Here is a 25,768-nt window from a genome sequence, read left to right as displayed (position 1 = left end):
CATAAATAGGTCAACTTCACTGAAGCATAGAAAGGAGAACAAGGAGGGTCAGACAATTACAATTTAATGCCATCGAGGCAATGTTTCACATTGTTTTCCCTAGCATGTCAGTGTTCTTTTAGTATATTTTTGTGAAAGTGTTGATGCTGGCAGTATTTTCTCCTAATATCTATTAAAAAATACTAAAGAATATACAGATTATTTAATAATGTCATTGTCAGTAAATTTTTAAAAATGCTGTTACTTGAGGTTTTCAGGACAGTACATGTAAGATTACCTAATGCACAGCTAACTGATAGTCCATACACAAACATGCCTGCTGTGACTCAGTTTTTTTATCTGTAAAATGGGGATAACAATATCTATGTGACAAATTTTTGTGAGAAATACATAAGATAAATCATGTGAAGAATTTAGAACAGTGCCTAGCATATCCTAATCAGTCAATAAATGTTAGATGATGATGACGACAATGATGAAGAAGAAGTGATATGTACCTTTATTTAATGATCACTGGTCTATGTTCATTTCCATGTTATAATTTTAACACATAATTATGAAATGGGTCAAATGTTGACTTTTTACAGCAAATAATATAGTAAGAAAGCATACTTAATTATCCGCTTTAACTCAATAGTACACTTTATTTTCTTAACTCCATTAACTCCATTATTAAATTCTTTCAACACATTATAATTGAAAAAATATTGCTGTGGTTACATAGCTAGGACTCAAGAAACATTCATTAAATCCATGAATGAAGTTAATGTGGGCAATGTTGCACTAGACATTTGGTCATTCAGTATTTTCTTTCTGCTCTGAGTCTGTAGCAGTGGTTTACCAGTAAATGTTTCAACAACTGACTCTCAGAGGAAAAAGTTATGATTTTAGCATTTACATTTACCAATTTCTCTCATGTAAATATCCCCACCATGGCCAATTTAAAACTACCAATGTGATGTCATTGGATACAGTGTTGGAAAGAGTATAGTATCGCCTGAGAACTTATTAAAAATGCAAAATCTCGGGCCCTACCTCATATCTCCTGAAACAGAAGTCCTGAAGGTGGGGCCTAACAACCTGTGTCTGAACAATTCTTCCAAGTGATTTTCATGCATATTGAAGTTTGAGAACCACTCACTACCTTATCCCACTGCTGTTGTTTCTGAAGGAGCAACAGTGCTAAGTAGCTTCTAACATATATTAATTAATGTGCTAACTAATGACTAACAATGTTGACGTTTTGATTCTTAAAAGCATCTAATTATGGCCTCTGAAATGGTAACTCATTTATTCCTGGAATCCTTATACAAAGCTGCTACACTTATGGGAAGGTAGAAAGGTAATTTCATCTTCAAATATTTCCATGTTTCAGCTGCTATTCAAAGGCTCTGAGAATGGGTCATTAAGTACTACTGGTTGTGATTTCTGGTGGTTTCGGGGGTAGAGACCATGAGCAAAATTCCTGTGCTAAAATAAATAGATGTCGTGTTGCATTAGTGGATATATTAATCAACTTGGGTTGCCAGTTGGTTTTGGAAATCACATTAATACAGCCCTAAACCTAGTTATTGCATTCACAGTTTTGGCAGAGAGGTACATGTTTCCAGCATGTTCTGGGGGGCTTTGGATTGGCACAGCCTCTAGAGGTCAGCAGGTACAACCTTGTACCCTAGGTAAGGTTACCTCCTGAGGCTGGTGTTCATCCAACAGCCAAAATATTTCCAGCCACAGAACATGTTCTATTTTTGGACAGCTCTAATTATTCTTCCATATATTGAACTGAAATCTGCCTTCCTGTAATAGTCATCTAAATTCTGAATCTTATTTAATAATCTCTCTCTCACTGGGCAGCCTGTCAGATATAAGAAAAGCTCACAACTAGCTTCTTTTACAAATCAGGCTTCCCCACTTCTTTTGGGTGTTCTTTGTGTGATATGATTTTTAAACTCTTCACCATCCTGCCTCATGATGCTCTTCAGTATATTAATATCTTCCTTAAAATGTGGCACTCGTAACCAGAGATAATGCTACCATGTGGTCCAATCAGGGCAGAGTCTGCTTGCTTGTTGAACACAGAACTCTGTGATTGTGTCAGCTTTATCAGCCACCATGCTCACTTGAGTTAGTTAACTTGAGTTGGGCTCACCTTGAATTCACTGTCAGCCACAACCTCCACACCAAGCAATTACGCAATGTGTTACCTATTCTTGACTTGTATTGTTGATTTTTAACCCTAAGTGCAAGGTTCATATTTATTCCTGTTAAATTATAATCCTGTTGGTGTCAGCTCCTAATTCTAAAATACTATCTTTTACAACCCAAATTGGCATCCAATTTTACTCTCTCTCTTCCTTTTTCTCCGTCTCCCAGGTTTATGCCTTCTGCGAACCTAAGAGCATGCCCTCTTTCCATTCAAATCCCTGAGAAAACTGTTGAGCAAAACAGAGCTAACTCCCACTCTCCTCCCTCAATCAATTATTAAACATCAAAACTTGGAACTGGAATACACTGTCCAGAGGAAGTACCAGTTCAATATTGACTCTCATTTGCCAATTGTATTTCAGTCTGCCTTTCTGCCAAAGTAACTTAAAAAACGAAAATACCACCATCGTTGTGAATAATTCCCAGGGAACACTTAGGATGCTTTAAAAATTTGATATATATCCCCATTCTTCGATGTGTGCAGAAGGTGACAGTTTAAGAACAATATAGAATAATTAAAAGCTCTAATCATAATCCTGTATTAGTTGAAGTACTTAGAGAGCATTGATACTATACTGAAAACATTACTACGAATTTATTTTTTTGTAATTTTCTTTGAATTGCTTTTATGTTTATGGAAAACTATTCCTCCAGTGGCTCCTTAAATCTATAAAAATCAAAAATAATGATAAAGAAAGATTTTTTAAATCTATTTAGCGCAGAGTATCAACACTTAGAGTTTACAGGCTATGTGAAGAAACATATTCCTAAACTCTATTTATAAGCTACGCGATTATGTAAGATGTGGAGGTGAAAGCGAATAACGTCAAATCACAAACACCAAAATGCCATTCAAGGGGTGGTCTCTGAGATGATATCTGATCTGGCACCTTTAGACTACCCAGAGAGGAACGATTAGAAAATATGGTTCCATTGACACCAGTCAGGAGGAGGGGGTGGCGACTTTTTCTTTTTTAACATGAAAAACCCTGGCTAACCTAACATCACAGAATTTTGAAATAATTTTTGAAGTAATGCTGATACACCACAGCACTAAATATTTTTGTTCATTTTGAATCTCCCCCTCAAAAGCGGCCTTGTGTACTGTTGCATCACTGCTTACAGGAAAGCAAATTACTTTGCACATTTAAATGGATGGTCAATGGTGCCAAGGCTACAGTTACTGAGTAGTCACAGCTTCCTCACAGTAACTAAAATATCCTATTTACATGTTTTTAAAATGAGAGATATAAGGCAATTGGAACCCTTGCACACAGGTGGGGGGGGGATGTAAAATGGTGTAGCTGCTGGAGAAAATAATGTGATGATTACTCAAAAAACTAAACATAGAATTACAATATGACGGAACAATTCCACCTCTGGCTAGGTACCCGAAAGAAGTGAAAGCAGGGACTGGAACAGGTATTTGTACACCCATGTTCATAGCCACATTATTCACAGTAGCCAAAAGGTAAATCAACCCAAGCATCCATGGATGGATGGATGGACGGATGGATAAAAAGTGTGGTATATACATATATGTTAGTCTGCGGGGCTGTCATAACAAAACACTGCGGACCTAACAAACCAATGGCTTAAACAAAATTTATTTTCTCACAGTTCTGGAGGGTGGAAGACCAAAACCAAGATGCCTTTAGGGTTAGTTTCTGGTGAGACCTCTCCCGTTGGTTTGTAGATGGCTCCCTTCTCTCTGTGTTCTCCTATGAACTCAACAATCACAGAAAAGGCACTCTGATGTCCCCTAGAATGGCAGTTCTAGGGGATTAGAGCCCCACCCTATGACCTTATTTATCTCCATAAAGAAACTGACTCCAAATGAGGTCACACTAGGGACTGGAGCTTCAACGTATAGGTTTGGAGTGGGGTGGGAGTGGGGGGACAATTCAGTCCATAATAACATACAATGTAATAGTATTCAGGCTTAAAAAGGAAGGATATTGTGACACAAGCTACAACATGGAATACCTTGAGGACGTTATGCCAAGTGGAATAAACCAGTCACAAAAAGACAAGTGTTGTATGATTCCACTTATGAGATTATTAAAATAGCCTAATTCATTGAGACAGAAAGTAAAGTGGTGGCTGCGAGGGACTGGAGAGGGGGAAATGGAGAGTTAAATGTTTAATGGGTACAGAATTTCAATTTTGCAAGATGAAAAACTTGCAAAGATGGATAATGGTGATGGCTGCACAACAGTGTAAATGTACTTAATACTACAGAATTGTACGTTTTTCAGTATTTTCCATTTTATGTTTTAAAGTTTTAAATCTACCATTTATATATGTTTGTTTTACCATAATTTTTTAACAAATGAGAAAAGCACTCTTGGATTAAACCATTCATATTTAGTATGTGACCCCAAGTGGCCCTCACTCTCGGTGGACCTGTTCTTCCTGAAACACATTTAAACACACACACACACACACACACACACACTACGGTGCCATGATGTGCCATCAGCCTATCAGCAAATAGTCTCAATTCTTTGTTTTATGTTTTTTACAATGTTATCTTTTCAAATGTATAAGATGGGTATTTCATCATCTACATCTACCTTTCCATAGAATCTCATAAATTTTTGTATGAATTACAACTTATTTTTTTTTTCATGTATTGTCATCATAGTGATGGTAATAAACTTGTATATTTACTGAATTACAGGAAAATCAGTTTGGGGACTTCCAGCCCTACAAGAATGTAAATAATTTAACAATATTGTTAGATGTTAGTTGAGTATAAACTAGCAGAATTGGGAAGTCCCAGATTTGTTTTGCCTTTGGTCTCTTTTTCCCTTCCTCAGCCAATATCTAAATGCAGGGAATGCCTGGGTCCTGGCACGCAATAAATATCTGTGGAAGAAATGAATAAATATGAGATATGCGTGTTATACAAAGATTCCCTTGTTGAAGAAAGGGAAAAATCCAATGTCTCATGTAAAACATCTGGGTGTGAATGTCTAAGTTGAGTGTGAATACTATTTTGAAATAGTATTACAATGTTGCAGGAATAAATCCGCTTTTAAAATACAGCTAATAGTTTTTCATTTATTAAGAATTTTTTTCCAAGGGCACCTGTGTGGCATAGTTGGCTAAGTGTCCTGAATCTTAATTTCTGCTCAGGTCATGATCTCAGTTTGTGAGTTTGAGCACAAATGTCAGGTTCTGCGATGACAGTGTGGAGCCTGCTTGGGATCCTCTCTCTCTCTCTCTCTCTCTGTCGCTCTGCTCCTTCCCTGCCCATGTTCTTTCTCTCAAAAATAAATAAATAAAATTTTTTAAAAATTTTAAGAATTTTTTTTTCAAGTATGGCAAAGCATTTAGAAATGAAAATTTTCAGTATCACTTAGTTGCTTTTGTAAAGCGAAAGCCAGAAACTCCACTGTGGCTTCTGGGTTATCTATCTTAATACCTTTGCAAATATTGTGATTCAAAATTTTCAAGTTTTGCTAGACCCAAAGGAAAGAGAAACAGTCTATCCTATTAGAAAGAAGAGAGCTGGAACAAAGAAATTCAGGTTTTTGTAATGCTTTGCGCATTGTAATTTCTCTATATATGCAAATAACATATATTAAAATGCTGACCAAAGATAAACACCTGGAACTGTGTGCAATTATACTGATTAATGATTAAAGCCATTAAAAAGTTAAGTGTTTACTAAATGTGCAATGTTATGTTGATAAATGAGGAGGAGGCAAAATGATAAGGGTTGGTCTGGCTCTCCATGGTCTTATAATCTGGCCAAGAATATAGTCTTACACACTGAACAATTAGGCCAAAGTTGGGTGATGCTGCCTTTTGTTGAAAAAGAAATTCAGAGAAGGTATGATCATTGAGAGGTAGTCATGGAAAATGTGGCTTTTGAGCAAGACGTGGCTAGATTAATGAAGTCAACACACGAATTTGAAACAATTTGTAATTTAAAAAAATGTAAGCATACAGTCAAATACGTATGAAATCTGAGGATGGGAATCTGTTAAGGTTTTCTGCTATGTCAAAGAAATGGAATGTAAAGCAGATTTCCAACATCATTGCCAATCTCCATTAATCAGATCATTATGACATGAATAGGTTCATATAAAAAGCCTCATAGTTTTCTTCAAACACTGGCTACTTCTTACAGCAGATGAAACAATTAAAGCAATAAATATGGGCCAATTAGCAGGACTCTCTTTAGCCCAGTTCTGATTGCAGTGTTCACAAATCACAGAATAACATTACCTTTACTCCATCAGGTGGTACTTTTTCATGTTATTACTGTGTAAAATGCAACAATTTAAAAATTATAGATATTCCCCCTCCCCAACCCCGCCAGTTTCCAATCTTCTAGTTAACAAAAAAGAGGAGGGAATTAATTCTTTTTTTTTCTTTTAATTTCTTGTCCTTCTCTCTTAGGGAGGCTTTCCCGATTGTCATCTCAGTTGTATCTTCCTATCTTGTCTTTAGTAACCCCTTGTGGTTGTAGCCTGGCTATGCCATGCCCATTTGTCAGTTAAAAAGGCTAACGTGGGAAGTCCTATTGTGCTCTCAATTTCTCATTTTTTTACAACAGCCTGACCCCCACAAGGAGACACTGGGTGAGCAGCAGCTGGGTCCCTAGAAGAAGGAGGAGTTTAAATACATTCCCTTTGAACTTGTGTGGTTCCCTGCCATTGCTTCCCACAATGCACATGCAATTATCTTTATGTTTCCATTTCTGCTAAAAAGCAAATCTCTGTCTCCTCCAAAAGAGCATGAACATAACTAACCACCACACTGGAGAGCTCTGTAGGGAGTTAAAGGGAGGAGGGGGCTGGGCCAATAGAGTATAGATCAGAGGGAGCAGGTGGAAGCTTGGTCTGAAATCTGTTCCTGGATGTTGCTCTCAGCAGTGCTCTATTAGTGAACAAATCATGTAAGTCATTGAGAAAGTAGTGTTAGAAAAATTTTGGATGAGAGAAAGAAGGTACTGTGGAGGACTCCTCTCCTTTCCACCCACATCTACTCCAGGCAAAGAACTCAAAGAGTGAACAACAATGTGTTTGCTCTGCATTGTCTGCTTATGCTGAGATAATTAATGACCCAGTCTAGGGATAAACCAGTATCTAAAATGACTCTCTGGGTAGAACAGTTGGTCAAACCTGTAAGTTAGTGGCTATGAATAGTGTGATAAAAAAAAAAAAAAAGAAAAGAAACCTAGACTGCATACTTCTCAAGGATTTGTGAATCAGCTCATGCACCCCTTCCTTCTACAGATTTTTTGAGAAGGTGCTCTTCCGGGCTGCCCCTGGTGCGAAGACTTTGTCGTCTCCCTATCCTTTGAAGCTGGAACCAGAAAAAAAGGTGAGTCCCAGAAGTCCTGGTTCCCCACCTGGAGCTGCCCAAAATGGCAGTGTCACAAGAAAGACCGTGATATACCCATCATGGATAGTCCATCCACTACTACCAGCGCAGAAGAGTAATTCAGACAGACTGTCTAGACTATCTAGTGGTAGTGTGGTCACCACTGGACATCTACATAGTGGTATCTGTGAAACAGCCTGAACCTTCTCATCTTATTCTGATTGCAAGGGAGGAAGTTAGTAATGGCCTGTATATGAGGGAACTCCTGCTTAGTACCCTGACGTCGAACACTTCCCTTACTTGCATTGTGCAGAATTCAAATAATGAGTTCTATCTGAAGTTGAAGTAGATGTGTCGCAGTCGGGGAAGTTGGCCAGAGTTTTAGCACTGAAAATTCAGTGTTCTGGGAAAACCCTCCCTTGGGGGTAAATTAGGACAAATGGTCATCCTAGGATAGAATGCTGATGTGGCCGGAAAAAGATGGTCTCCATCCGGACAACAGGAGCAACTAAAGCCAGAGAAAAGGTAAAGGGAATGTACAAGGAGGTGGCACCAGCTGTCTGGCCTGCTGGATTTGCTGGCTGGAGGTAGGCAGACAGTAAATCAACTCTGTACTGGAGCTGAATTTCAAAGCCCTAATCAAGATTCCCTAAATATCCTTTGGTAGCTGTTTAAAAAAATGTAAACAGAGACCAACTATGGTTTGTGATTATCTATGCGCAGTTTTCTTTGCTCCTCATTCTTCTTTGTCTCTGTAATTGTAGAAGAGAAAAAAATAAGGAGAGATTGGGGGAGGGAGTAGACACAGAGGTTAAAGGCATATCAGTAATTTGGTGAAGGTAGGAGACAGTAGAGGATCCAAATCCTTGTGATCCTTTTTGATGAACAGACCACAGGAATCACCATTATGGCAGAAGTTATCTTTGAAGCTGCCTTATATTAGAGCACTAGCTCAAAATTTTATCTACTCCATTGTGACTAGTTGAGATGTGAATAGGCAGGCGACAGGAGATTGAAGTATCCCTGATCGTGGAAGCTCTGTCTTTGGGCCAGGTAGGGTGGGATGTCATTTCCTTTCCATTTATCTGTGGGATGACACTCTCCCACTTTCTGTGACTCTCTACCTTAATAAATGGTCCTGACTTTTTGTGCAATACATAATTTTCCTCTGGGCACGACCTCAGCTCCAAATGTATGTTTTCAACTTCAAAACATGTTAAACTGAGGCACTCTGTCATTATTTTAGGTGATTCACAGTGGTGAAGTAAACATTTACTGTACAGTTTTTGTCTGTTACATCATCACACAAAAATGACAGCACAAACTCCCATCCAAATTTGGAGATAATGTTTAAGACAGTCTGATTTCTTTTTGAGAGAGAGAAAGAGAGAGCGAGTGTATGCGTGCGTTCGTGCAAGTGGGGGAGGGGCAGAGGGAGAGGGAGAGAGAATCTCAGGCAGGCTCCATCTCACTATCATGAGATCATGGTCTGAGCCTCAGACGCTTAACCGACTGAGCCACGCAGGTACCCCAAGAGACAGTCTTATTTAAAATAAAATCTGGGGGCGCCTGGGTGGCTCAGTCGGTTAAGCGTCCGACTTGGGCTCAGGTCATGATCTCACGGTCCCTGAGCTCGAGCCCCGCGTCGGGCTCTGTGCTGACAGCTCAGAGCCTGGAGCCCGTTTCAGATTCTGTGTCTCCCTCTCTCTCTGCCCCTCCCCTGTTCATGCTCTGTCTCTCTCTGTCTCAAAAATAAATAAACGTTAAAAAAATCAAATCAAATCAAATCTGGATGTTGCAAATAAGTATCACCATTTTCCAAGATAATCTTTCAAGCCATTAAAATTGTGGCTGCCAATTGGAGAAAGCCATTTCAAGATGCTGTGGACCCGGAAGACTGTGATCCTCAAACCCAAATTCATGAAGGCTGAGGCTTTCAATTTGTGAATGAGCTGCTTCTCCATGCTGCTATTTGTGCCTCAGAGTGTTCTGGGTGAGTAGCAATGGGAAATTATTTATGAAGCAATGATTAATGAGGTTGTTGACCAATATAGGGGCTGATGTAAATAACTTCCTACTTTATAGTCCTTACAACAATCCATACATACAGGCAATATTTCCATAGCACCTCCCCTCCCTCAGAAGCAGAGGTAGAATTATCACAGTATTGGAGATTTATTGCAAGCTCATTTCAATCTTTATTTTCTGGGTGATTATATGCCAAGGTCAATGATAAGCGATCATTTATTTGGGGGACCCATTTCAAGGGAGTCTAAGACACCTGGTTTGAGGAAAAAAAGTATTCCTGAGACCTAGAATTGATAGGTTTTTGTTGTTGTTGTTGTTGTTTTGTTTTGTTTTGTTTAATCCCTGCAGACAAGAGGAGCCAACATTCTGCAGGGCACTTCCACATGTCCAAGGGTGCACGTGTGAGCCAGTGTGTGCACATGGGCACACGCACACACTGTGAGGGGCAGTGATGGAGGAGGGGAGTGTGGGTTAGCACTGGATCCTATATTCTAAGTGGCTGCACAGTCCTCAGAAAAGGAAATGAATGAGATTTACCACCTCCGTTCCTAGGAATGTAGAATCATATGTTGTTGTTGTTGTTGTTGTTGTTGTTGTTGTTTTAAATCTTCTTTATTTAGCCCACACGACTAACATGTCTACTTTGTTCTGTTTCCATTGTGTGCCAAGAGGATGGCGATAGCTGGTTAGCTTGTAGACTGAAGTTTGAAAGAGTCTGGAAATCTCTAAAATAAGGAGATGTGGGAGGTATTATTTCCTTGCTATGAACAAAGAATTTATGTAACCCAGTTGCTATCAGCCTTTATTCACTAATCTTCCCTTAACTTTAGATAGCTTTGTTTACGTAAGTTTTGAATACTTAGATTCTTGATTACCCTGTCATCCGTGCCATAATTCATTGGGCTGGAAAGCATATTTTGTTCTTATATAATCATTTGCAGAATGATATGAGGCACACTGATTCAAATTATACAAATGTTCCCATCCTTTTATTTTGTTAATTGTGGGCTTTTAAATTACTTGTAAAAATCAGTGGTAGTGAGCCAAGATCAGCCAGCTTCTGATCTTCTTCTGAGTAAGGGCAAGTTAGACCTTACGGAGGAATAGAATTGGAGCATATGCGAGCTTCCAGGAGCAGAACACATAACAGGTCTATCACTCTAGACTCTACTGCGTTTCCCAGTCACATGGACCACCTGTATCATGGACTCTTGGTGTGTTTGTTTAACATGCAGAGCCCCAGAAAATCTCAGAAGTTTGGGTATTCTGCATTCTTAAAAGTCTCCATAAGTGGTTCTTAGGCATATTACATTTTGAGAATCAGTGCCCTAGATTTGGGATTGTGGTTAGCTCAGAGTCCCCTCAGGGATACCTTAGTATTACTGGTGGTAGAATACGACAAAGAACCCAGAAACTGGATTTGACTCACTTTTCATGGCACACTGTGTCTCTTTTTCCTTTAGTAGCCACCTCCCTCCCCTAATTTTGCATGTGTAAGTTTTGATCATTGTTTAGTACACTTGGGAGGGACTACACTAGATGTCCTGGCCACTTGGGGTTCCTAGCTCTGCCCTCAGGTCCCCCAATCTCCACTCCCAAGGCAATTCATTTGACTGTCAAGAATGAGGCTTAGAAGTAAATTGGGTCTCCCTTTCCTGCACCGGAAGATTTCCTGAGGCTGTCCCAGGTCCTCTACAGACAGAGACACTCAGTCCTGATCACACTCTGCTTGGAAATGAAGTAGTAGGACTCCTCATAATGTCTGACTAGTTCAACACTTAATACAGAACAGGAGCAATCAGTCTGCTCATTTCTTCCCCTTAAATGATCGCTTGTGATCCCTTTTGATGAACAGACTACAGGAAAACCCATTTTGGCAGAAGTTGTCCTTGAAACTTCCTTATGTTGGAGTCACTTGCTCAAAATTTTATGTACTCAATTGTGTCTAGTTGAGATGTGAGAAATTCAAGTGCCAGGGAATTGAGTCTCCATCCCTGACCTTGGACCCTCTCCTTCAATTCTACCCCTCCTGCAATTGTGTAGTTTTTCAGAAATTATTTCTTTTATTTTAGAAAGTGGCTGCCCCAAATAAATGATTTGGCCAAATAAATGATTTAAGGTCTCTTTCAGTACTGTTATTCTTAAAGGCATGGATCATCTTCTATCTGCCTCAGAGTTTCCCCTAGAGTGTATTTTTCTAAAAGATGATGTCTGTGGTCAAAGGCGCCTTTTAATTGGCGCTAGGAAAGGTCCTACCTTTTCGGAGATAATTGCTGGCAACCGGGGTTAGCAAGACAGTGAGGCACTTTATCCTTTATCACTTGCTGTGAACGAAATGGACTAGGATTGTACACAGCAGGTGTCAGGGTAAAGTGCTTCCTTGCCGGATTTCAGCATGCATTACCCCTCCTCTTGCAGGAGAGGGAGGAAGGAAAGAGAAGTGGACTCCAGCTACACAGTCAAAGCGGGTTGCCTGTAGGAAAAGACGATCCACCGGTGCACCCTAAGGAGATCTTTCTACCCTTTCTGACTGTATAGAATGACATATAGTTTTCACCAACCAAGATTACATAAAATAATGAGGTTTCTATGTAGTATTCCAAAATTTGCCATTCCACCACCACATCTTTTTTTTTTATATATATATAATTTTTTTTAACGTTTGTTATTGACAGACAGAGCGTGAACGGGGAGGGGCAGAGAGAGAGGGAGACAGAATCTGAAACAGGCTCCAGGCTCTGAGCTGTCAGCACAGAGCCTGACCTCACAAACCATGAGATCATGACCTGAGCTGAAGTTGGACGCTTAACCGACTGAGCCACCCAGGCGCCCCCACCATAACATCTTTTTAATGGCACTTGTCTCCTTTAGTATGATTTAGACCAGATCTATAAGAAAATCCAAAAGGCAAACAGTCATCAGGTTAAAAAATATATTTTGTGAGAGCTCTAATTATTAGTGTCATAAATAACTTCATCTTCTGGGCACAGTAGCAAGCAGTTTTGTTACATTGCTAGTGATCTGTATCCGTGGACAGTCGTAACACATATAGGAGCTTACCACATGCTAGGCACTGTTCTAAGTTCTCGATGTGCATTAGCTCACTTAAAACTCTCAGCAACCCCACAAAGTAGGTATTATTATTGCCCTCTTACAGGTGGTATAACTGAGGCACAGAGTGGTAAATACATGGTCCAGAGCACAGCAGTAAGTAAGTGGTAGAGCCAGAAATTTTAGATCCGTGTTACTCAGTGTGGTCCCTGGCCCAGCAGCATGGGCCTCACCTGAGAGCTGGGTAGAAATGCCCAGCCCAGAACTTTGCATTTTCAGAAGACTCTCCAGGTGATTCATATGTAACGTTTTAAAACCACCAATTTAGATAATCTTAGATTATTTCTCTTTATACCCATTACAAACCTGCTTATGGCTTCAGACTTTGGGAAATAGAGTGTACTTGGCTGGCTTCTTAAGACAAAATGAGATTTTAGAGGGATTCTTGTGTCCTCTCCCCAGTCGCTCCCTCCTCTACTCATCTTCTCAAGAAAAAGATAGCTTTTTTTTTTTTAATAGCTTCTTAAGAAAAAAAAGTTTAAAAAGTTAATTGAATTCATGTTATATAAAGGCCACTTTCATTCCACTAAATCATCCTAACAAGCCTTTGGAAATAGGTACAATTATCCTTAAAGTTAGGTTAAGAAAAAAAGCCACGATGAAGTCTCAGTTTGCTAGTCTTTGCCTCTTGAAGCAAGAGGTTCATGTGTATCCATTTCCTAGTAGGTAGCATGGTGCCCAGCTTACAGTGAACAATCAGCTAAGCTTTAACAGAAACATCCATTTTTTCAAACCCTGACCCAACAACAAAAAACTTTTCTTGCTTCATCCTGAGCATTCGTCCCCGATTTAAAGAAATGATATTATGGGGCGCCTGGGTGGCTCAGTCAGTTAAGTGTCCGACTTTGGCTCAGGTCATGATCTCGCAGCCCATGATTTCAAGCCCCACATCAGGCTCTGTGCTGACAACTAGGAGCCTGGAGCCTGCTTCAGATTCTGTGTCTCCCTCTCTCTCTGCCCCTCCCCTCCTCACACTCTGTCTCTGTCTCTCTCTCTCAAAAATAAATAAACATTAAAAAAAAATTTTTTTTAATGATATTAATGCAACCTACAAAGGATCAACTTTGGAAAATTAAATGAAAGCCTAGAAAGGCAAATAAATCCTACTCCTTCCCATTTGGGTTCATATAATAAAAGTGTTTATTGTTCTTCAAAACAACCCAAAATAACAAACAAACAAACAAACAAACAAAAAACAGAATATGAGACAAAGCTTGTCCTGCTTTTCAAAGTGAAAGCAGTAACTGATGTTTTGGATTTCTTTGTTTTTATTTTTGTTTTTGTTTTCTCACAAATTACATCAGTGATGATTTAGATGACCAACAAGTTAGGATTGATTTAGAACTGCTGTCCCTTAGAGATAAATTTTGATTCAGGCAAATCATATATTGTGTCTACAGAATAAAACACAGATTAGCCAACCGAATGTGTCAGTACCATTAAAATGTATAAGCTTTTGTCATGAATTAGTTTTCAAAAATGTAAAATATTTGCTTCATGAATTATAGTGATAAGGCATCAGGTGAATTTGCTGTAGGACAATTTTATTCCCTCTTCAAGTAGGAAACCGGTGGCAGTTCAGTGTGAAGAGTCATTTTCTATTTTTAAAGTAATTGAATTTGAGACATAACTATTAGTGTGACAGTTTCCCAGGGCAAAAAATGAGATGAATAAATGGGTCTGAAACCCAGGCTAATGGAGCAGTGCTTTTCAAAATTACATACACATTTATGTACTTCTACCACTTATAGTTTCATTCATCATATTGGGTTTTGGCCATTTCCTTGAGAGTATTTCCAATTCTAATATATTTCTAACAGAACTCCCATGCTGTGATCATTCCTTTATATAGTAGGATTCTACAATATTCCTGATTTACAGGAGCAGATTTTCTAGTAGGTATATGATATCTGACTAAATACATCAATTTTTTATTCAGTCAGTAATCTGGATACAATGCACATAAATATGCCATATAAATAGGGGGCAAGTGAACACTTCTATTCTTCTGATCAAGGCTGTGTGACCTTAAGCAACTCACTTAGCTCTCTGAACCTCAGTATTTCCATCTGAAAAATGATAGGTTAAATTAGATCATTTTTTATGCTGCCTTTTTAATTTAATAACCCATATTAATTATTCCATCTATCTCTTTAATTTGGACCAAGTGGGAATTCATGAAAAAGTTTGAATGAAAGAATGTATTTCTTTTCTTTTCTTTTTTTAAATTTTAATTCTGGTATAGTTAACACACAGTGTTATATTATTTCAGGTGCACGATATAGTGATTCAACAATTCTATACATTACTCAGTGTTCATTGTGATAAATGAACTTGTAATCCCCGTCACCTATTTCACCCATCCCCCACCCACCTCCCCTCTGGTAACCATCTGTTTGTTCTCCATTGTTAAGAATCTGTTTCTTGGTTACTGGAGGGGATATGGGAGGGGGGGATGGGCTAAATGGGTAAGGAGCATTAAGGAATCTACTCCTGTTGCACTATATGCTAACTGATTTGGATATAAATTTAAAGAATAAAATTAAAAAGAAAGAAAGAAAGAAAGAAATTCTTGCTTTGTCTCCTGTTTATTTCTTAAATTCCACATATGAGTGAAATCATATGATATTTATTTTTCTCTGACTGACTTATTTTTTTTAACGTTTTATTTATTTTTGAGACAGGGAGAGACAGAGCATGAACAGGGGAGGGTCAGAGAGAGGGAGACACAGAATCTGAAACAGGCTCCAGGCTCTGAGTTGTCAGCACAGAGCCCTACACGGGGCTTGAACTCACGGACCGCGAGATCATGATCTGAGCCACCCAGGCGCCCCTCTGACTGACTTATTTTACTTAGCATTATATACTCTCTCGATCCATCTATGATGTTGCAAATGGCAAGATTTCATTCTTTTTTATGGCTGAGTAATATTGCTGTGTGTGTGTGTGTGTGTGTGTACCACATCTTCTTTATCCATTCATTTATTGATGGACATTGGGCTGCTTCCATAATTTGGCTATTGTAAATAATGCTGCAATAAACATAGGGGCACATATGTCATTTTAAACTAGTGTTTTCATATTCTTTGAGCAAATTGTATTGTGATGACTGGATCATAGGGTAGTTCCATTTAAAATTTTTGAGGAACCCCCATACTATTTTCCACAATGGCTGCACTGGTTTGCATTCCCACCAACAGTGCACAAGGGTTCCTTTTTCTCCACATCCTCACCAACACTTCTTGTTTCTTATGTTTCTTGTGATTTTAGCCATTCTGAAAGATATGACGTGATAGCTCATTGTACTTTTGATTTGCATTTCAACATGAGTGATGTTGAGCATCTTTTCACGTGTCTGTTGGCCATCTGTATGTCTTCTTTGGAGAAATGTCTGTTCATGTCTTCTGCCCACTTTTAAATAAATAATGATGAAGATGATGATGATGATCATCATGATTTTGGTGTTGAGTTGTATATGTTCTTTATGTATTTTGGATATTAACCTTTTTTTGGATATGTCATTTGCAAATATCTTCTCTGATTCAGTACACTTTTCTTCTTCTTCTTCTTCTTCTTCTTCTTCTTCTTCTTCTTCTTCTTTTGAGAGAAGGACTGAGGGTGCAAGTGAGCAAGGGGCAAGAGAGAGAGATTCCTATGAGGGGGGGTGAGAAAGAGAAAGAGAGAGAAGCAGGGCTCACCTGAAGCAGGGCTTGTGTTTTACCTGAAGTGGGGTTCATGTTCATCCGATGTGGGACTCAAACTCACGAACCCATGAACCATGAGATCATGACCTGACTTGAAGTCAGATGCTTAATGACTGAGCCACCCAGGCACCCTCAGTAGGTTTTCTTTTAGTTTTGTTGATTGTTTCCTTTGATTGTGCAGAAGTTTTTTACTTTGATATAGTTCCAACAGTTTATTTTTGCTTTTGTTTCTTTTGCCTCAGGAGACATAGCTAGAAAAATGTTGCTACGTCTGATGTCAGAAAGATTATTGCCTGTGTCTCTTCTATGATTTTTATGGTTTCATGTCGTTAATCCATTTTGTGTATGGTATAAGAAAGTGGCCCAGTTTCCTTATTTTGCATGGGCCTATCCAATTTTCCCAACACCATTTGTTGAAGAGACTGTCCTTTTACCATTGCCCATTATTGCCTCCTTTATCAAAGATGATTTGACTATATAATCACAGGTTTAGTTCTGGGCTCTCTATTCTGTTCCATTCATCTATGTGTCTATTTTTGTACCAGTACCATACTGTTTTGATTGCTACAGCTTTGTAGTATACCTTGAAATCTAGGATTTTGATACATCCAGTTTTGTTCTTCATTTTCAAGATTGCTTTGGCTATTCAGTGTCTTTTGTGTCCATACACATTTTAAGATTATTTGTTCTAGTTCTATGAAAAAATGCTGTTGGTATTTTGGTAGAGATTGTATCAAATCTATAGCTTTCTTTGGATATGGACAGTTTAGCAATATTTGTTCTTCCAGTCCACAAGCATGGATTATCTTTCCATTTGTTTGTGTTGTCTTCAATTTAAAGAATGTATTTTTAAATAAATGTAATTAAATTTTAAAACCTCATAGGACCTAGAACCGGGCAACCTGTTATTTTGTAAACAGATGTTTTAAAGATACATAACCATGCTCTAAAATATTTTTAAAATCTCTTCATAATTTTGTTTGTGATATTAGTTTTCATATAAGATCTCTGTAATGCAAAAATCACACCTTTACAAATCTCCTCACTATGTCTTAGAACTTAACAAATTGCTAATGAATCCTTTTTTTTTAAACATTTTTTTAAATGTTTATTTATTTTTGAGAGAAAGAGACAGAGCATGAGGGGAGAGGGACAGAGAAAGAGGGAGACACAGAATCGGAAGCAGGCTCCAGGTTCTGAGCTGTCAGCACAGAGCCCAATGCAGGGCTCGAACTCACGAACCGTGAATCATGACCCAAGCTGAATCGGACATTCAACTGACTGAGCCACCCAGGCACCCCTGCTAGTGAATCCTTTATGGTAGAATAAGCCCACGAACAAAATGTCTTAAAAGTATAAGTAATTAATTTTTCTATCAGATTAAACTCACAGTTATCAAAAACATATGGATTATTGAAGGCAGAACATTGTTTGACTTTGGGGGGATTGACTGGGAAAGATCATTAAGCAACTTTTTAGGGCGATGAAAATGTTGGCTATCTTGATGTAAGAAGTAAATACATAGGCACAGTGTTCACTTCATAAAATGTTATCAAGCTGAATACTGGATTAGTGTACTTTCTGGAGTATATGTTACTACAAAACAAAATTCAGTGGAGCAAATGTTAAAGACCTTATTGGCTTTGCTCAGTGATTCATGAACTGTCTTGAACCAGTCTAGCAGATGGAAAGGAGCTCCAGGAGCTGTGCAAAACAAAAGACTTTTATAGGCAGGGGAGCAAGAACAAGGAAATTATACTAGGCAAAAAGCGGATTGGTTATTACAGGGTTACTTTCCTTTAGGGGATTGCAGGCATCTATCAGGCAGATTATCTAACTAGTGCTGATCAGGCTAGCCTCATAGGCTGGTGTAAGTAAGACCCATTTCTGAGAGAGCCTATGCTGTTTGAGCCAAGTCTCAGTTTGGTAAGGTGAGGCTTAGCATGAGTAATTCCATTTTGAGCCTGTTTTGTTTTTAACAGGTACATGTCAACCTTTTTTTAAAGTTTAAAAGTTGAACTCACTGACATTTTTTTCAAAGAGATTCTCTATCCCTTTATTAAATGCAAACTAAATACATTCTAAATCCACCTATAATGTAGGAGGTAATTTATGCTAATTATGATATTTAAAAAGAAAAGAAATGAGCAAGAAAAACAAAACAAAATGTATGGTTTAGTTTGTGGGGTGCAGTGTAATATAATTTTCCTCCTTTTCTACATCTTTTACATTATTTCTTAAGGCTTTGGAATTAGATTTGTGTTTCCTTTTAATACCACACTATGCTATGATGGGTATTGACATTATACAAATAGGATAACAGCATAACCTGTAATATTTTAAACATAGTAACAGATTATAAGCTTCTAGAAGAAAAAGAACATCTTATTCATGTTCATTTTTGTAAACTCCAAAGTTCCTAGGCAAGTTTTTATTTTTATTTACTTATTTTTTTTAAGATTTTATTTTTAAGCAATCTCCACACCCCACATGGGGCTAGAACTCACAACCCCAAGATCAAGAGTCACAACCTCCACAAACCAAACCAGCCAGGAGCCCCAAATTATTTATTTTATTTGTTAATTTTTTTTAGTAATCTCTGGGCCCAACATGGGGCTCAAACTCATGACCCTTAGATCAAGAGTTCCAAATGCTTCTTTTTCTGACTAAGCCAGCCAGGCACCCCTCCTGGACAAGTTTTTAATATTGAATAGGGATTCAGTTTACATTTGTTAAATTTGATTTCAGAGCATTATGCTAAAAATTTAGTTTTGGGGCACCTGGATGGCTCAGTCAGTTCAGTGCCTGACTCTCAATTTCGGCTCAGGTCATGATCTCATGGATTGTGAGATGGAACCCCATGTCTGGCTCTGTGCTGTCAGCACACTGAAGCCTGCTTGGGATGCTCTCTCTCCCTCTCTCTCTGCCCCACCCTTGCTTGTGCGTGTGGTCTCTCTCCCTCTAAATATGTAAACTTAAAAAAATTAGTTTCAAAAATATATTTTCAAAGACAAATATTAAAATTTGATAGAAATATTAAAGTTGATGGAGTGGTCAAATTAGGTAACCAAAGTACACTAAGTAAATACACACTGAATCATCTTGTAGAATAATGGAGTCTTCCTTTATCTCTCACCTGCTAATTCCATTCTTTGTAAATATACCACAAGAAATAACAGAAAGAGAAAAATAATTTATGCAAAAGTATTCATGCAGCTTTATTATAACAGTGAAAATCTGGAAATTGAATATAAAATACAGGAAAATGTGAAGTTAATTATTCTATATCAATATACTGAAATCTCTCGAAGATGACAACTTGGAACTATGTAAATACATGACACTAAGTATAAACTGACATGAATTAGAAGAAATTTTAAGTTATCAGTGAAGAAAAACAGTTGCAAGTGACAGAAAACCTAACCCAAACTGGCTTAAGGAAAAGAGGAAATTTATTGGCTGATGTTCAATGAAAAGTTTAAGAAACAGAAAAATCACCTCAAAACAAATCATTGATCTAACTGAAAACACGTAAGGATAACATTTTTAGAAAAAAAAAAAAAAAAGAGAAGAAAAATCTAGGTGATCTTGGGTTTGGTAATCCATGAGGGGGCGCCTGGGTGGCTTAGTCAGTTTAGTGTCTGACTTCAGCTCAGGTCCTGATCTTGTGGTTCGTGAGTTCAAGCGCCGCGTCGAGCTCTGTGCTAACAGCTCAGAGCCTGGAGCCTGCTTCGAATTCTGTGTCTCCCTCTCTCTCTGCACCTTCCCCATTCACACTCTGTCTCTCTTTCTCTCTCAAAAATAAACATTTAAAAAACCCCAAAAATTCCTCTATATGAAAGAGACTGTGCTAAGAAAATGAAAAGACAAGTCACAGATTGGGAAGAAGACATTTGCACATTTGCAAAACACTTATCTGATAGAGGACTTGTATCCAAAATATATACAGAACTTTAAAACTCAACGATAAGAAAACAAAACACCCAATTATAAAATAGGCCAACATGAACAGACATCTCACCAAGGAAGATATACAGATGGCAAACAAGTCCATAAACATTAGTCATTAAGGAATTTTGAATGAAAACAGCAGTGAGATGTAACTACATACCTATTAGAATGGCTTAAAGTAAAAAACAAAACAAAACAAATAAACAAAACCAAATGCTAGCAAGGATGCCACAGCAACAGGCATGCTCACCCATTGCTGGTGGAAATGCAAACGACACAGCTGCCTGGGAAGACAGTTGGGCAGTTTCTTACAAAGCTACCCACAGACTTATCATACGACTCAGCAATCATATTCCTAGGTATTTACCAGACTGATTTGAAAACATATCCACACTTGGGCCAGCACACAAATGTTTGTAGACTTTTTTTCAGAGTTGCTAAAAACTGAAAGCAACTGAGGGGTCCTTCAATAGATGAATAGATAAATGATGAGATACCCATATGATAGAATATTTCTAAAAAGAAATGAACCACCAAGCCATGAAAAGTCATGAAGGAAGCTTAATGTATATTGGCAAGTGAAAGAAGCCAATCTGACAAGGCTAGATGCTGTATGATTCCAGCTCTATGACATTCAGGAAAAGGCAAAACTATAGACACAGTGAAAAGATCAATGGTTGCTAGGAGCTTGGGGAGAGCAAATGAAGAAATGAATAGGTGAAGTTCAAGTGATTGTTAGAGGGGTCAAACTATTCCGTATGGTACTCTGATGGTGGGTACATGGCCTTATGAATTTGTCAATAGACTTTACAGCACAAAGAGCAAATTTTGAGGCATACAAATTTTTTTAAAAATAATTTAAGAAGTAGGGGGGTTCCAGGAAGGAATTCAGACTGTGACAAGAGAGTCTAACTGAAGGGGATGGGGGGAAAAGATGTTCACCTAAGTAACTTTGGAAATGACTAGAGTCTTTAAGTCTAAAGGCAAGAGGTGCTGCAAGGAGGCATTGTACTCTAGTTGATGAAGTTTGTTCTCATGGGGTACAGGTTTCCAGTGCTGATACTTGTATACATGTATACTGGAATCGTACATGGATAGCAAATAGGTGCGGCCAGCTTTCCCATGATTCAAGTGGAACTTCATACATAGGCAAGGGGAGAAGCTTATAAAATATGCTCATGACTTCAAATTATGAAGGAAATAAGATGAAATTTAGTTTATTTCTTGCAGACTTATCACAATTAGTCATACAGTATTCTATTTAATTACATGTTATTGTAATTCCACACAGAAACACCATTCAAATCATTTAAAGCAAGTTGAAGGAAAATGCAAGCCAACAATTGTTCTGGGGTTTAATGTGCATTTTGCCAAAATGCTTATTAACCAAATACATCAAACTTCTAAAAACACAAAAAGGTTAAATCAGTAATAATTAAAATTTGATCAAACATATACTTTTTGTTAACATCAAAGTAGTTCCCATTAAAGTAACATAAACTTAGTGATATAAAAATGTTCTTTTGTGAAAGTTAGCTTAGGTATAGTGAAAACTGGGATGTCGCCGATCTGTTGATGGTTGCATGGTGTTGATGCCCACACTGTGTGCGTAAGAGTAGCAGCATTGTATAAAATAAACGTATGTGATTATTTCATTCTTCCATCCATTACATGAGTATCATATCTGAGCATCATAGAGGTGAGGGATAAAGAATTTATCCCTTGTGAAATTTCTTGTGAAATCCCTTGTGAATTTCCTTGTGAAAGCATACACAAAAACTCTTTACCTGTAACAATCATCCGTTTTCCCACTGTGGAAGATACTGGCTCTCGAAATGATACAGATGCCATGGCTCAGGTTTTAGCCCCAGAAAGAGTCAAAGACTGCAGTCTCTGTTCTCCCTGTCTCTGCCACGAACTGGGTGGTTGTTAAGGACTCTTTACAACAGGGAGATATGGTGTTCCTTCTAACAAAGTTCTGTATTCCAGTATCCAAGGAGAGACGGATACCGTCGTAACATTCCCAGGAACTGTAGCTAATAATATATTTTTTAAATCTGTCAGTATCAAGTCAGAACAGACCTGTTCAGGTACTAGATCTAGAATAGACTTATGTCACAGATAACCTGGCAGGCTCAATCAAGACTTCATTCAATATTTCCCAAAGAATGTCCTGCAGAGGGGTGTTATTGCAAACAAAACAATAGGCAAAAACCACAAATCATGATTAAACGTATTTCAGAAACACTGGCTAGATAAATTACAATATAAAATTATATTAATGAATGAACAATGATATCTGTATCTATGTCTATGTATCTTCCCAGCCCCAATTCCGATACTTACAATATGTGCCTTGGTCATATCAGTGTATTTACGGTTCCCATAACATGTGATGTTCTTTCATTCTTGTGAGTCTTTACACATACAATTCATTCTTCCTATAATGTTCCTATGCAAATATTTCTTGTCATCTGAGAGCCAGAAGCCACCTGTCCTCTCCCAGGAGGATGCCTGCAGACATAGCTGAGTATTTTCTCCTTCATGACCCTTAAACTTCTATAGCGTATTGCTTATACCTGTCTTTTAAACTCTTACCATTTGTCCTGTCTATTTAATTATCTGACACCCCACTAGAATCTAATTCCCAAGAGTTCATGGGAAAAGCATCTTTATTCATCTTTCAATTTTCAGACACTTCGATGCAACTGATACTTAATAAACGTTTGTGGGGTGAATAAGTGAATGAACAGCTAATTTCAGCCTGCCTAGAAATATAATGTTGACCATCAACCTGATAATCCGTGGAATAGAAATTCTAATGATAATTTCAAATTCAACACTGAATATATGAGGTTCTTTATTAAATGTAGTACCTTTTGTCTTTGAAAAAAATTAAAATATAAAGAGTCTTGGAGCACTTGGGTGGTGCAGTTGGTTAAGTGTCTGACTCTTGATCTTGGCTTAGGTCATGATCTCACAGTTTGTGAGTTCAAGCCCCACGTCGGGTTCTGCACTGATGGCATAGAGCCTGCTTGGGATTCTGTCTCTCCTTCTCTCTGCCCCTTACCTGCTTGTGCTCTTTCTCTCTCCAAATGAATAAATAAACTTAAAAAAATTTTTAAAAAGTACAAAGAGTCTTTATGAACTATGAAGAGGTTTGGTAGCATGGTAGGCAGAGAGATGTGCCACCCAGATTCCCCTTCAAGGAAGGGCTTGTTTTCTAGTTACAGGAAATGCCGTCAGCAGACAGTCTCCAGCTGACAGCTCCTTCAGGGTTTGCTTTAGCTGCAGACAACTGCCCCTTCTGTTGGGAGTTGAGCCCTTTCCTGGGCAGCCTGTGTCAGGTGACTAAGTGAGGTGGGAGTATAATAGCCAATCACTGCTGTCTGCTCCAAAACAATTTTTTTTACATGATGGACTAAAATTTGTTGAGCCCTCATCACAGTTCAACTTCTCCCTCTGCCCAATCATGTTTCTATCTCCTTCTGTTCACAAGTGTAGGTCCCAAAGAACCATCTTGCCCCCCCCCCCCGCCAACTTCCAGAGAACCTGATGTGTGAGGACCAGACAGCATAGGTGTACGTATATGTTATACAGGAATGCCCCTCATTGTAACCGCTCAACCCTTCTAAACAGAAAATGATCCTGTTTCCCTTCCCTTGTGTAGGCAACAAGGGTTGATGTTTGTTTTGCTACTGATCTTCTTTGGTGTCATTTTCTTTGATCCTGACTTGCACTTCATCTTTGTGCCCTCTATAGTGGCCCTCTGCAGTTTCAGAAGTTTTCTACTTTTTCTTAAGTTGCCTAGTTCTGGTTATTACAGCCAGGGCTCTCTATCCCTAGCTGAAAGCTTTTCTCAGAAAATTCCCTATCTGTGTCTTTAGACCTATCATTTTCCAAGCTGTCTGTATTGGAAACCTACTAGTGGAAGATAGGAACCTGCTCCTTGGGCTCGTGGGTTTTGTGGTGCTGGGAAGAGAAAGGAAGGAAGAAGCTAGATGAGGAAAAGTAATTCCTTAGTAAAATGAGCAGAAAATAAAGGAGATCTTGGCTTTGGGCTGATGACCTCCCATTAACCCATGAAGGGAAATACAGTCTTCCCCTTCGTCTTAGAAACTGTTACAAATGGGGGCACCTGGGTGGCTCAGTCGGTTAAGTGTCTGACCCTTGATTTCTGCTTAGGTCATGATTTCACAGTTCATGACATCAAGCCCCGAGCGAGGCTCTGTGCTGACAGCATGAAGCCTGCTTGGGATTCTCTCTCCCCCCCACCCTGCCCCTCCCAGGCTCACTTTCTCTCAAAATAAGGAAATACACATTAAAAAAAAAAAAAAAAAAGAAGAAGCTATTACAAACTTCACATCTGTCCTGGGCTCAGGGTTCCCAATTCTGATGGCAAAGGGCTGGAGGGAAGGGAAAATAGAGGAGGAAAATTGGTTTTCTGTGAAATTATTTCACCAACTCAATACGTACTTAGGTTCATTTGTTTTGTTTCATGTTAGGGTTTTTTTAAAAAGTATTTTACAATTAAGTAAAATATTTTCCTGGTTCCAAAGTGAAATCCTTAAAATAAGAAATATTTACAAATGTCTAGCTTTTATTCTTGTCATCTCCATCCCGTTATTTCCTTTTCCTTACAGAAAAACTGTTTGTTTGTTTGTTTGTTTGTTTGTTTGTTTTGAGAGAGAGAACTTGTGCATGCTAGCAAGAGGTGGGGAAGGGCAGGGAGAGAGGGAGAGAGAGAATCCCAAGCAGGCTTCTTGCTGTCAGCACAGAGCCCTACATGTGGCTCAATCTCATGAATCATGAGATCATGACCTGAGCCAAAATTGAGTTGGGCACTTAACCAACTGAGCCTCCCAGGTGCCCTAGGAAAACTTTTAAAAACTATAAGTAAATATATACTGTCCTCCCCTTTCTCAGAAAAATGGTAGTCAACTGAACACGTTTTCCACCTTGCTTTTGTCACTGAACACATCTGGCAATTACTTTATGGAATTATATAAAGATATTTCTCATTTTTGGACAGCCTCAAAATACTCTATTGTATATATTTACCATAATTTATCCAACCAGTCTTCTATTGTTATATGGGCTGTTTCCAATATCTTGTTGTTATAAAAAGTGCTACAGAGTATAGCTCTCTATATACATCTTCTCATATATTTTGCAGAACACCTTTGGGATATATTCTTAGAAGTGTGACCAAAGGATAAAAGCATATATAAATTTGTTTGATATTGCCAAATGTCCCCCCGTAATGATTGTACCAATTTGTATTCCAACAGCAATGTGTGAGAATGCTTATTCCATATAGCCTCACCCACAGAGTACGTTGTCAGACTTTTGGACTTATGACATATAAGTAATGGTAACATAGTAATTTATATTTCTCTCTTTATTATCAAGATTGAACACCTTTTCAT

The 25,768-nt window shown here is 38.4% G+C and overlaps 1 protein-coding gene across 2 annotated transcripts in view; it reads right to left on the bottom strand.

Moving 5' to 3' along the window:
• Positions 1–22,687, bottom strand: part of CB1H4orf45 (chromosome B1 C4orf45 homolog) — a 98,602-nt gene extending 75,915 nt beyond the window's left edge. Inside the window, exon 1 of one of the 2 annotated variants that reach the window (XM_045464403.1) lies at positions 22,127–22,687. In XM_045464403.1, the coding sequence (XP_045320359.1) occupies positions 22,127–22,190 (64 nt within the window). In that variant the 5' untranslated portion in view covers positions 22,191–22,687. The remainder of the gene's footprint in view (positions 1–22,126) is intronic. The other variant, XM_045464394.1, reaches the window with a different exon arrangement.
• Positions 22,688–25,768: the final 3,081 nt, after the last annotated feature.

Source organism: Leopardus geoffroyi, chromosome B1 (assembly GCF_018350155.1).
Source record: "Leopardus geoffroyi isolate Oge1 chromosome B1, O.geoffroyi_Oge1_pat1.0, whole genome shotgun sequence".
NCBI classification, from domain to species: domain Eukaryota; kingdom Metazoa; phylum Chordata; class Mammalia; order Carnivora; family Felidae; genus Leopardus; species Leopardus geoffroyi.
The sequence above is the reverse complement of the archived record's forward strand: the minus strand, read 5'-3'. Positions and strand labels throughout refer to the sequence as shown.